This window comes from Phaseolus vulgaris, chromosome 4, assembly GCF_000499845.2.
Source record: "Phaseolus vulgaris cultivar G19833 chromosome 4, P. vulgaris v2.0, whole genome shotgun sequence".
NCBI lineage: Eukaryota > Viridiplantae > Streptophyta > Magnoliopsida > Fabales > Fabaceae > Phaseolus > Phaseolus vulgaris.
In genome coordinates, this window is record NC_023756.2 from 18,864,718 (window position 1) to 18,877,500 (window position 12,783).

General features: G+C 32.8%; 2 protein-coding genes across 2 annotated transcripts; one reads left to right on the forward strand and one right to left on the reverse strand.

The window, feature by feature from the left end:
• The first annotated feature begins 2,931 nt into the window (after nucleotides 1-2,931).
• On the forward strand, nucleotides 2,932-6,601 carry LOC137837381 (protein SINE1-like). The gene is made up of 3 exons (XM_068646357.1): nucleotides 2,932-3,157; nucleotides 3,739-5,083; nucleotides 5,814-6,601. The coding sequence occupies exons 2-3, from the start codon at nucleotides 3,746-3,748 to the stop codon at nucleotides 6,294-6,296; spliced, it is 1,821 nt and encodes a 606-aa protein (XP_068502458.1). The 5' UTR covers nucleotides 2,932-3,157; nucleotides 3,739-3,745; the 3' UTR covers nucleotides 6,297-6,601.
• A 373-nt stretch (nucleotides 6,602-6,974) lies between these two features.
• Nucleotides 6,975-9,560, reverse strand: LOC137837382 (protein NDH-DEPENDENT CYCLIC ELECTRON FLOW 5). Its single transcript, XM_068646358.1, has 3 exons — nucleotides 8,940-9,560; nucleotides 7,921-8,346; nucleotides 6,975-7,378 (listed from the first exon to the last, which is right to left on the reverse strand). The coding sequence occupies exons 1-3, from the start codon at nucleotides 9,456-9,458 to the stop codon at nucleotides 7,178-7,180; spliced, it is 1,146 nt and encodes a 381-aa protein (XP_068502459.1). The 5' UTR covers nucleotides 9,459-9,560; the 3' UTR covers nucleotides 6,975-7,177.
• Between the last annotated feature and the right edge of the window lie 3,223 nt (nucleotides 9,561-12,783).

A 12,783-nucleotide genomic window follows, 5' to 3' on the forward strand; every position in this document is an offset into this window, starting at 1 on the left:
TAATTTTTTCTTTTATTGTCATTTCATATAAGGTTGTTTGCATCGTGTTCACTAACAAATAATTGTTTTAATATTCGAATTAATGGATGATACCATAAGATCTTTGTTTAAGGATCCTTTGTTTAATTTTCTTCATAAACCCCATCTTTCACTTTGTAATGTGATACTCCACAACATGAACGTTTTTGCATTCAAACTCTTTTTGTAGAATATGAAATCATTACAACAAATGTGCATTTTTTTGTATTCCAAACCCATCAAATGAAATATATTTTTTGTTTGATACATACAATTTTTGACAAAGTGTTTATCATTTGATAGCATGCCCTTAAAAAGTTGTAGTAAATCAGTGAAATTTTTATCACTCCACCCATATTTTACATTCAAGTTCAAAAGACATAAAACAATTGACAATTGTGTGAGTCTTATGCACTTAGGATAAAAAGGTTATCTGCAGTGTAAGATACTTATCAACTACTCATTGTGTCATGCCCATATTGTGTAATTCTTCAAGAAACTGTCATAAACAAGATGTTCTCATATGATATATATTGTTTGTACTCGTCTATTCATATGGTTAATTCATGGGAAATAAAATCTTTCGTTGCTATTGGATCGATTTTGTTGGAAAAATTCAAAAGACTGTTTAACTTCATTATTCCACTGTTCACACATATGACTTGAATTGATCAAACTTCGATTCATACTTCAAATACTTTGGTAAATTTGACTTAGAAGATGAATGTACATCTAACTTTATTTGAAAGGTGTCACCCATCCATTCAGAAATACATCTTTTATATACTATTAATATGCATTCATAAAGTTTCATTTCTCCTTTTCACAATGACAACAACACTTCACATTTATCTTTGAGTATACAATATGAGAGCGCTTAGATTAAATTCACCACCCACAATCAAACATGCACTTAGAGAACAAAACAAAATGCATGTACAACTAAACAATTAAAGATTTAATAAAACAATTAATACTACATTAATAGTTTTCTTAAATATCAAATAGGAAAGTAAAATTTATTCATGAAGACAATTTAAGAAATAAGAATACTAAATTAATAATTAATTAATTAATTAAATGGTATGAATTTGTAATAAAAATTCAATATAGTGTATTTTTTTTTGGTAAAAACAAAAATATATCAATAGTGTGAAAATTGTCAAACAATTGCACATTTATAGTAGATAGTAAATTTCCATACCTAATTGGGTCTTAATCTTAGTCACGAGAAATTGGTGTATTACATGAACACACACCTAACAATATTAATAATATTTAGGATTAAATATATCTTTTTCTCTAATACTATTATTATTATTTTTAGACTTTATCACACTTTATACTTAAAAAAAGATATTTTTAGACATTTCTAACAATGTCAAGTTTGATCCCACATTTATAATTTTTAAAATTTCTAACACCACCAATAATTCAAATTTTGGAATTTGTAAATACTAACAATAATAAGGGACCTCGATAACTTGGTTCTATAAAATTTTTAATTTCTATTTGTGATTCAAAAATATAACAACAATAATAATTCAATCACTTTATAACAAATCAATATAGTAATGCAATGAAATAAGAGAGGAATAAAAAACCAAATTCTTAGATCAAATTGCAACAAACCAAAAACACTGTAGAGCAATGCAATTAAGCATAATAACTTGGAAATGGCGAGGGAGGCACAAGGCTTTGCAAATAAGGGTCTTTAGGGCTTTGGCATTGAAAAAATATTGACACTACGTTGGTGAAAGTGACGAGTGGTGGAGGCACGTTGTCACGAGCAAGAGAGGGCATAAACTTTGTAACGAAGAGAGAGAAGATGATTCTCACGAGTTGGTATGATGTATAAAAAAAGGTCTCTACACTAATTCAATCACACTCAACGTAAAATCTTAATTTGCATGTAAGTTATAGCTACACAAACATGGAAAGTAGGATTCCACGCTAGATATCAGTGAATTGAAGTAGAATTTTTTTCATAATTAAAAGTTTGCCACGACATCATCTTCTATGTCATATTGACTATAACCGTTGTAGACTTACTTTTGTAAAATCCCCATTTTATATTTCATATTTCAATTGTAGTGTAGAGATATATTTCAAACTTTGTTTTTATTCCAATTGTATCATTCATAAAAGAATCACAATCACGAAGGAATTTTCTAATATTCATATTATCTAAATTTAAGTCAATATCCTTTTAGATGTGAAGTTGAGTTTTTCACTATTACCTTAACTTTAGTTTAAGAGTCTTCTAAATACTAGAGTTTCTTGACGTTATCAATTTCAAACAATGAATTTCCATAAAAGCTTATGAAAAAAATATTATTGAACTGTGATGACAATGTGAATTAAGATGATGTCATTTTATCTTTGGATAAGAATATGTGATTTCACGTAATTTCCATGTCAATTTCAATTTATTAATTTCTTAATGAGATCCTTTGAAAGATTATATTCTATATATCCTAAGGCTAATTTAAGTTGTAGAAAGAAAACGATATAAGGAAAAAAAAATGAAATAGAAAAAATTTAAAAATGTTAAAGATATATGAAAAGATGTAAAGGGTTCAGGTCTAGCAACTAAAAGAAAGTGATTTTATATTTATAATAATAAAGTTTTTACATGATGTAATATTTATTAGATAATTTAAAAGGTAGTATATGTTTATGTAACATTATTTAAAGAATGAAGGGATAAAAAAATAAAAATACTAGGTGTATCTAAAAAACCTGAAGAAAGTGTGAATATAATTTTATTAAATAAAAAAATGTTGGAGGGTATTTTTGTCCGGAAAGGGTTTTAATTTGTGGTGGGACCAGGAACTGGAGGGACAGCGGTGGAATTTATTGAAATGTTTTTGAAAACGAAACTATTCAAATGAATGAATCATTCACACCTTCCAACAACGTTATAAGCCAGAAATGGAAAAATAAATCAAAGCAAAGAAACAGCTGTCATCATTACACAATCCCTAAAAACATGCACAATTTGAATTTCTGAGTGAAGCCCTTTCATTCTGAAACGTTGTTTCTATTCTCTCTCTTTCTACCACTCTGCTACCCATTCTGTCTCTTGCACTTCAGCACTGCCAAGTGCTACTCTTTTGCCCTCAATTGTATAACACAGGTGATTTTTAAATTGAATTTGTAATTGTCTTTTGGTTCCATGCTGTTTGATTTACAATTGGAAGCTGGAATCTGCCTTTCTTGTGCTTTGTTTTTAGTTTTTTTTTTTTGTTAGAGAATTGATCTTGTTCCTAGCTACTGTTAGTATCCTAAAAGATAAAGATTGTGTTTTTTATGTTTGATCGGTATGGATTCGAGACCACAAAGGGACTACTTGGGTTTGCAGTCAGTGGGTTTTTTCATTTTGTTTTCTGCGTTGTTTCACTGTCTCGTTTGCAAGATTAATCATTTTGTGCTGTGATACTTCAATTAAAATTGTTGACTTTTATCATTCAATTTGAATTTTGTCTGTCCCAGTTGTAAGATTAATAATTTATTCGTTTTTTCTTGAAAAAAATGTGAACTTTGACTCAAATTGTTGATGTAGTGAATTGGGGTGGGGTGAGGTGGGGGGCGGTGGGGTGTGTTTTCTGCTGTAGGAATATACCAAATGAGATGTATCTTTTTATGTGTTTGCTCATTGTGGTTGGTAATTTTCTTTAGTCTTGTTATTTGTTGTTTATGGAGTTTTCTTTATTTTAGGTTCATAATGGGAAGGAGTTTGAGTCCAATGCTACAGAGAGAGATTCAAAATCTTGACAACAAAGATGCAGATAGCCGCAAATCTGCAATCAGAGCATTAAAGTCATATGTGAAAGATCTGGACATGAAGACAATTCCTATCTTTCTTGCTCAAGTTTCCGAGACCAAGGAAGCTGGTTCTTTGTCCGGAGAATTCACAATTTCATTGTACGAGGTTCTTGCTCGGGTTCATGGAGTGAAGATTGTTCCCATGATAGACAGCATTATGCAATCCATAATTCAGACCTTAGCTTCAAGTGCAGGGTCTTTTCATCTTCAGCAGGCGTGCTCAAAGGTGGTTCCAGCCATGGCAAGGTATGGAATTGATCCCACAACCCCAGAAGAGAAGAAGAGGCAAATAATTCACTCTCTTTGTAAGCCCCTTTCAGACTCTCTCTCAAGTTCTCAAGAGAGTTTGACATGTGGTGCAGCCCTTTGCTTGAAGGCTCTTGTGGATTCAGATAACTGGCGTTTTGCTTCAGATGAGATGGTTAATAGGGTTTGCCAGAATGTTGCTGCGGCATTAGAGGGAAAGTCTACTCAAACCAATTCACACATGGATCTTGTTATGACCCTGGCGAAGCATAATGCTTTGACTGTTGAAGCCTATGCTAGATTGCTCATACAATCTGGATTGCGAATACTAAATGCTGGGAGTGAGCCTTTGGAGGGAAATTCTCACAAGCGGTTTGTAGCCATTCAAATGGTGAACTTCTTGATGAAATGTCTAGATCCCAGGAGCATATTCTCAGAGGTTGAACAGATAATTGAGGTGATGGAGCTGTCTCAATCAGACAAAATGGCATATGTCAAAGGAGCTGCATTTGAGGCTTTGCAAACTGCTAAGGTGATTTTGAATGATAAAAAATCAAGAGGTGTGAAGACTCCTGCTTCTGCGACGGGTTCAAATTTCAGTAGGAAGGACAATATGGAGGGAGAAAGTTTTTCTGGTGATGGAGACTGTTCTCTATCGTCTATTTCCCCTGATTCACATACCAGTACCTTGGACTTCTTCAATGGATATGCATCCCCTGATGGGTCTCCCATTTTAACTAGCCTGCCTTCTCAGAACTTCTATGAGCAAAGGAGTGTGAATAGGAAGCTTTGGAGTCTTGAAAATGGAGAGGTTGATGTGTCTCTTAAGGATGGTTTGTTCTCAAAGTCAGGACATGGAAATACCTCTTTGGAGCACACTATGGATCATGAATTTTCGAATGGAGGGGGAGATTTAACAGGAGAGTTTACTGGTTTCACGCACAGAAGTCCTTGGCGTGGAGCATCTAGAAGTGCCAGCACAAGTCCTCGAGTAAGTTTGTCAGATATTAATCAGGTTTTATTAAAATTCTGGTAATAAAATTGAATATGTTGTAGGGATAGCTTTACAGCCCTCACTCACAATTTAACAGTTACAAGTATCCATTTCCAAAGTTTTTCCTTCCTTGTTAACTTGAATGGTTGCATGTCATATTGCATAACCAAATCCCAATTGCGTTATAATAGAGTACGGAGCTTTTTTCTAAGATTTTCAAATCCCTTTTATTTTGCCACTTTAGATACATCTATTAGTTGTCCACTAGTTAAATGTTTCTAGTGTTAGATTGCTTTTTTTTACAAATATTTGTTAACATTGCTTTTCAAAATAATCTTAGTGAAAAAAGTATGGTATGACCCAACTAAGATTATTTGTTAGTCATTACTCTTTGAAATAATTTTATCAAATGTATTGTTAAAAGAAGAAAAAAGCTAAAAATAGGAAGAAGAACGAACATACTTTTGATTGTTATGTACTATTTCTTTTACTCAGTTGAATTTATACTTTACATTTACTTAGCTTGATGTTTTTAGCCTATTATGCACCATTTAATAGTGTATTCGCACAAACATGAGTGCTTCATTACTTAGTTAGCGTAAGTGTTTTGTGCATATTATTTTCCTTTAGGTAAACTTCAATGATTTCTTATGCTGGCATGTTTGTCATTAAAATCACAAGTTCTTATTGTTCCGAAGAGCTAACAGATTGTCTTTCCTGTACTCAGAAATCCCTCACGCAGGACAACATCAGAATTTTTATGACCCCTAGAAAGCTCATTCACTCTCTTCAAGATCCAAATGATGAGATTTCAGATTGCTCTGAGAAAGTGAATAGAAGGATCAAGAGTCTATCATCAGGCAATATTATGTGGAGTCCAGCATCTTTTTCAAAATATGATCAAAATATGGCAGATCATGTCAACTTTGATTCTAAAGAGAATGGTGGCTTATATGGTGATGTTAAGTTCCAAGGTGGACCGGAGTCAGTCTCATCAACAGATGACAATCCTATTACCTCTGATATAGAGATGCCTTCCGAGGTTGGTCCTGAAAGTGGAAATGGTACTGAAACAGTTCTCATGGGAAAGCCATTTCAAAAGACTAAGCAAAAATTAGTTTGTGGCATTTCTTTTGCTCTTCTTGCAATAGCAACTCCTTTACTCTGGATCAACAGTCAGGATGAAGGCCATTTTCTTGTCCCTACATAATGTGCTCATTCTAGAGTGTTCAAACTGATAATTAAGAGTATATTATAGAATAGTTATGTGAAAGTATTAGCTCATTCCAACTAAATGTTGGGAAGCTTGGTGTAGAAGTAAAAGATCTGTAAAGTTGGGCACACCCAATTTTGCTTTTATTTTTCGCGTAGAGTCTCAACTTTGGACTGAATTCTACCTTCTGGTGGAGTGAAAGCTCAAATGCCTTGAATGGATTATTTGATTCAATCAAATTTAATATAGATGAAGGTACATGTAGACTAGATGTTGATATATTTATATTAATTTTTGAGTAATATGTGTAGTTACTTGCACTTTTTGAAGTTTTTCTGTTTCATGAGAAGGTTTGCTTGATTGCCATATTAGGTGATTATTTGTTTTTCGAATAAGATAAATAAAAATTATATTTAAAGACATGAAGCACAAGTAATGTCTCATGCCAATACATTTACATCAGGTTTCATATATGCATACAAATTTATGTATTTGCATCTGCATAAAGCATACACCCTTCATAATTTCTATCCAGAAGACAATATATAATATATCACATGATGTAATCGTTGTACACATACGATAGGATTATCTTAATTTTATCTTTATATTGGGTGATTAACTTTATCACTAGAATTATTTTCAAGTGGAATAACTTGTTGAAGAGGTGAGAAATATAGAACAAATTATCATTAGAAACTGTTCAATGCTAATCTCTAAGGCATTTGGCATGTGGAAAATAATGTATATCAGTATTGCTGTTTACAAGTTGTCACTCTTTTGTAAAAATCATCAACTCGCCAAAAGTAAAATTTCAAAAGGACACCTAAATTTTACACATAATGCATATCTGTGTCTTTCTATAGGCAAAAACAAACTTACGCATCAAGATTTGGATTATATATAAACTGCCCACCTCTCCATACATCTTGAGGACTTATAATTATTGGTTTGAGGATGGAAGCTTGGCCCACACATATGTAGGAATGTTTACTGTAAATTTCAACGCGTGAGCCAGGACTGAAGAGATACATTTCATCAAATCCTCTTCTTCCAACCGACACTGAATTTCTTCTACCCTGATGAAAACAGTGATTTTTTCGATGAGATAGTGTGAATAATTAAAATGAAACTACAATACAGTTTACCTATGCAACATTGATAACAAAGTGTTAGCTCCATGTGCTTACATTTAATGTGATAATGTGTTACTAAATTTTAGCCAGAAACTCAATGAAAGAAGCCCTGAAATCTGTTCAAGAAAACACTACTTTGAAATTGAATTGAACATGTTCAATTTGACAGGTAAGGTATAGGCATGGAGTAGTACACCAAGGAAAATAGAGACGGAGAAGGAAACAATAGATACTGGAGTATACAATCCTGCAATAGTTCTCATTGGTGCCAATATTCAGAATCATTGCAGAATATGCTCTGACCAAGTTTATATACTCTACAGAAAATAGAAAATATTATTGCATAAACTATGTGCGGTACATGCACAATCTCAACGATTACCAGGGTGTTATCTAATGAATGAATGAGGATCTGTAAAAAGTGTTTAAAGTGCATGTCCACTTATCAATATTTATTCCACATGTTGAGAATGATGATTACGTACCCTGTCAATCACTGTCAAACTTCGCGGCGCATCTATGTACAGAAGACTTAGTTCCTCACTTAACTCCTTGTAGTTGTCTATTTCTTCATTATTTACCTGGCTACCTTCTAATCCATTAATCTGACTTTTTGTTCTCCACTGAGGAAATAATTTTCCAAAGCCTTCTTCCTGGTCTGAATCTTGAGGACTCAACATATACTCAGATTCAAACAATGGTGTGCTACAGTAACTTGATCCTTCTAATCCTATTGCATAAGTTGCTTCTGGTGAGCTTAGTGTCAAATGACTCAGGATTGACCCCGTCATTCGAAGGGGTAAAGACCTTCTGTTCGAGATTTCAAGCTCTGAGTTTAAGCTATCTTTTTCCAAAGTCACTATGTATTTTAATCCAATCTTGTCATCTGATGTTCTGTTTGTTAATTCTACCTGCATGAGATATCCTCAAGATGTCTTCAGTAAATAGTTATTGTTACAAAAAAATGGGAAGAACAGCAAGGCACTAATGTTCATAAAAATGAGAGTCCCTACTAGAACATATATGTTTTTTGAGGATAAATGAATTGAAATTATGAGGGAAAATGAATTTAGTATCTATTAGCAATGTATGGAAGTTTGATCATCAGGCATTAACTAAGCTCCAAGACCAATTTTTCTAGTACAAGCTAGTTATAATTCATGTCATAATCCAAAGGGAAGTTTCTATGATGTCCACAGGAATTTGATATATTTCTTACTTGTCAAGTGAAGATGGAATCATGGAACAAACAATGAATCGAACCAAATACAAATTTAATTAAATACAGTGATAGTGTAAAGATTTTTTATACCATCGTTTCAATCATAGATTCTAACATAGGGTGAATCATTTCACTTTTATAATAATCACTTTAGAAGTCATATTTATAATTATCTCTGATTGATTGACAATGTAAGAATCTCTAAAAGTTAATCTCGAATAACAATTTTAGGTTTCATTTTGTTACACACTCTACTGAATTACTACTCAAGGGAAATCAGACCTGAATGGATTCCTTAGTTTTGGCTCGAATCTTATGGAGAACCCAATTTGTTGGAGACCAAGAGAGTTCATCATCATCAGTTTGAAAATTGAAGTTTAAAGACACCCCTCCTTGAATTATAGGATCACCATCCTCTCCCTCTGATACAGCAGTGTGGAGCAACTCCACCTTGCCCCCATGCCACATGAGGGCCTTGTATGAGGTGATCAATCCACTTGGCAGCATCATGGCCACAGTGCTTCCATTTCTCAGCTCCATCTTGACAACGCAACTGTCACCAGCTCCTTCAAAGGTGACTCCATGTCCACTGAATTCCTCTTGCAGGTAGTCGATGTTGATGGGTTGGGAAGGGACTGAAGCCACTGCAGGGAGAGTGAACTCTCTCTTGAACTGCTTGTGAGGAATGAAACTGGCACAAGTGTGTTGTGGAGAAAGTATGTTTCTGGCAGGAGTAATAAAGGGTGTGGGAATGAAGCGAGTGGAGCAAAAAAGTGAACTAAAAGCCATCATCATGGTCATGCTTCATACCAAATGGGGTCTTGCTATTGGCATTGAGGAGGAAGAAGAGAACATTTTCTTATTCTTGTTGGCACAGCCAAAATTTGGTTTGCAAGTAGATAAGGTGAAATTTTTTATCGCCTTTGTTATAGTATCTGAGATATTTCAAGATATTTTAGTGACATTTGTCCCTTTCTAAACACTTACGGCCATTTTTGTTTGTTTCATTAACAGTGTTGAGTGACTGGTACAATATTCGACCATAATAAGAGGGTGATATTCATGTTCATCAAACATTATTTTAATATTTATTTTTCTGAAACATTATTAAGATAGTTACATTATTTCTCTAGACATATTTTTATCCTAGTAAAATTTTATTGTTTGTATAATAGTTTTGGTCTGTCACGTTGTGTTTTATAACTTAACTTCTCTGTATATTTTGAATGGGTAAAGTTAGTGATTTTTGTGGTATCTTTATCTATAGGCGTTTGATCACATGTCATGCAAAGGAGTGTCGTGAGATCACGTATGACCGTTGAACTTACCTTTTAATTATTAAGGATTTCATTGGAAAGACTTTTTATAAATTTTCTACAAGACTTGGGAACGAAAATAAAATTAGTTTTTTTTTATAAAGTAAAATTGATCTGTGGATAGTTAAATAGTAGAAATTATTTTGTACTAATTTATTGACATTTGATTTTTAGTTTACTCATAAATTAATATTATTTTTTATTTTATTTTCTTTCAAAAGTTTTTATAAGAATTTTTTTGAAAAAAATAATCATAACTCATATAACAGTATGTACCTATCTATTTGAGATACTCGAATTTCTTATAAATTTTTTGTTAACATATTAGTTATTGACCAAATAAAGTCTAATAATTCATTATCTTTTTATTTATTTTTAATATAATATCAATTATAAAAAAAATTTTAAGGATAATTTTTATATCATAGAGTATTTTATCATGAACAAAAGTTGAATGAGCATAAAACAATACAACATGAAGTTGAATCAGATTATGTAAAAAACAAGTGGTTTATTTAATAAATGAGAGAGCATTATGCGAAAATAAACAACTTTGATCGCTAATTCGGTGACAAAAATTAACACTTCCATTTAGTTATCGAAATAAATTCGGTAGCTGAAAAATAATCAGATTTGGTTGTTAATTTAGTGACAGAAATTAGCACTTTCATTTAGCCACAGAATTATTTCGATCGCTGAAAAATAAACAAATTTTGGTCGCTAATTCGGTGACAAAAATTAACACTTCCATTTAGCCACCAAATTTATTTCGGTCGCTAATTCAGTTGCAAATTTAATTACTTTTAATTTATTCAATACATTCACCAATTTAGCGACCACATTTTTTGCTACTTTCACTTTCAGTCGCAAAACTAACTTAAATCATTAACACTTTATTCAATCACTATTTCGGTCACATATTCGATATTGAGAACAGTTGGTGGTTATTTCAGTCGCAATTTGCGACGATTGTATTTTGGTTGCTAAATTCAGTGAGTAACTTGTTATTTTCTTGTAGTGACATATCATGAAGCTTTGATAAATATGCTTTATATGTGAATAAGGAATGAAACAATTTTTATTATGAAGTATTATTTGTATATCCTTAAGTTATTTTTGTCATATATATATATGTACATTGGGTACCATAACATAGTATCTCCATTTACTAACCACTACCTTCAATCCTATCTCTTGTTCACCTCATCTTCGAAAAAATTGGAAGTTAGTTTTACATACAACGACCTTCATGAAAGGTTGATCTTAGTCATGGAAACTCTACATTGATTGTGAACAAACAATGACTTTGCTCAATGGTGTTCATTGTTATACCTTTGGGCAGATAAATTCAGTGTGGTTAGGTGTTTGGCCACGTAGATAACTATTGTTAACGTTGCATGTGGGTGTGAGAAAACCTTTGTCAACCTTCCCTTTCACCTTATTTTGTTGAAAAGAAGTGGTTGGAGCTATAAACCTCAGAAGACTCATGTTATTAACATGGAAATTTCTTTTTAAGCTCCTATAACTTCTTCCTAACTATCATGAATTTTAAAATTCTCACTTACCCTTTACTGATTAAATGACCATGAAGGTTTCAGTAACTCCAATTTTGTTCTTTCTTCTACACTAGAGGTATACCGCAAGTTTAAGATCAAGAGTTTGGTACATCCTTAACTGAAGATCTACAAATGGTGAAGCTTCAAAGTGGGTAGCCATTTCACTAAATATATTCACATTCATGTTTTTCTTCTTGACTTCAATGAGTTATTGCGTCTTACCTCTACTTCTTCTTAAGATTTAGAGCAACGATTAAAGTTTTTAATGTTATTGGTCTTACATGGACTTCCTAATGATTATTCACATGTTCGTGATCAAATTTTGGGATCCCTAATTGTGCCTATCTTTAGTTTCACTTGTTCCACCATTTTGCGTCAACCATTGAAATACTTGCTTTTGTCACCTCTGATGACTCTTATGCAGTTGTCCTCAAAAGCCAGACAAAGGGCGACATAAGTGTGAACATTGTCATAGGCTAGGTCATAGAATTGACCAATGTTATGCTTTACATGGTCGTTTTCCTTGATCTGTTACATTTGCCCAAACTGCTCTCTCTCAACAGTCTAATTAGGGTTCCACTTCATCTGATCACTTCAAGATATCATGCTATCTTCAATGAATTTCAAAAATGATATGAGGATCATCAAAACTCTAGTTCCACTACTTCTATTGCACACATAAGAACATATTTTATTGGCCTCACTAACTCCAACTCTTTTGGTCCTTGGGTTCCATACTCAGGTGTCATGGATCACATCATGGGTAATAAATATTTTTTTTTTTCTCTGTCTACTTCCAGTTATTTACCTTTTGTTACCATGGTCAATGGCTTTAGGGTCTCGTCACATGGTGATGGTACTATTAATCTTCTTCCTTGATAATATTCTTTATGTCTCTAGGCCTCCATTTAACTTATATTCCTTTAGACCTCTCACATGTTCCCTTTATTGTATTATCTATCAAAAGTTTGTTTAGAGGATCATAGTTTGGGATGTATTATTGACATCAAATGTGAGTTTCATGGTCTTTATCACCTATAAATGAACATGTTGGTTTGGTAATGGACTTTCCATCTCTCATTCATGCTTAGACGGGTCATTCTAGCCTTGCCAAGATGGATCAACTTATTCCAAGTTTGTATAAGTTATCATGTTTGTCTTGTAGTCATGTCAATTAGAAAAACACATTTGTAGTTCTTTTCTCAGTAGTGTCTCACAACGTGCTTCTTCTCATTCTTTCTTAGTTCGTTTTGA

Coding starts and splice junctions, on each gene's coding strand:
- LOC137837382 (XM_068646358.1), bottom strand. CDS start 9,458: ATGACCATGATGATGGCTTTTAGTTCACTTTTTTGCTCCACTCGCTTC. Junction 8,347..8,939: donor AAACTAAGGAATCCATTCAG/GTCTGATTTCCC, acceptor TATCTCATGCAG/GTAGAATTAACAAACAGAAC. Junction 7,379..7,920: donor GTTTGACAGTGATTGACAGG/GTACGTAATCAT, acceptor TGTTTTCATCAG/GGTAGAAGAAATTCAGTGTC.
- LOC137837381 (XM_068646357.1), top strand. CDS start 3,746: ATGGGAAGGAGTTTGAGTCCAATGCTACAGAGAGAGATTCAAAATCTT. Junction 5,084..5,813: donor GTGCCAGCACAAGTCCTCGA/GTAAGTTTGTCA, acceptor TCCTGTACTCAG/AAATCCCTCACGCAGGACAA.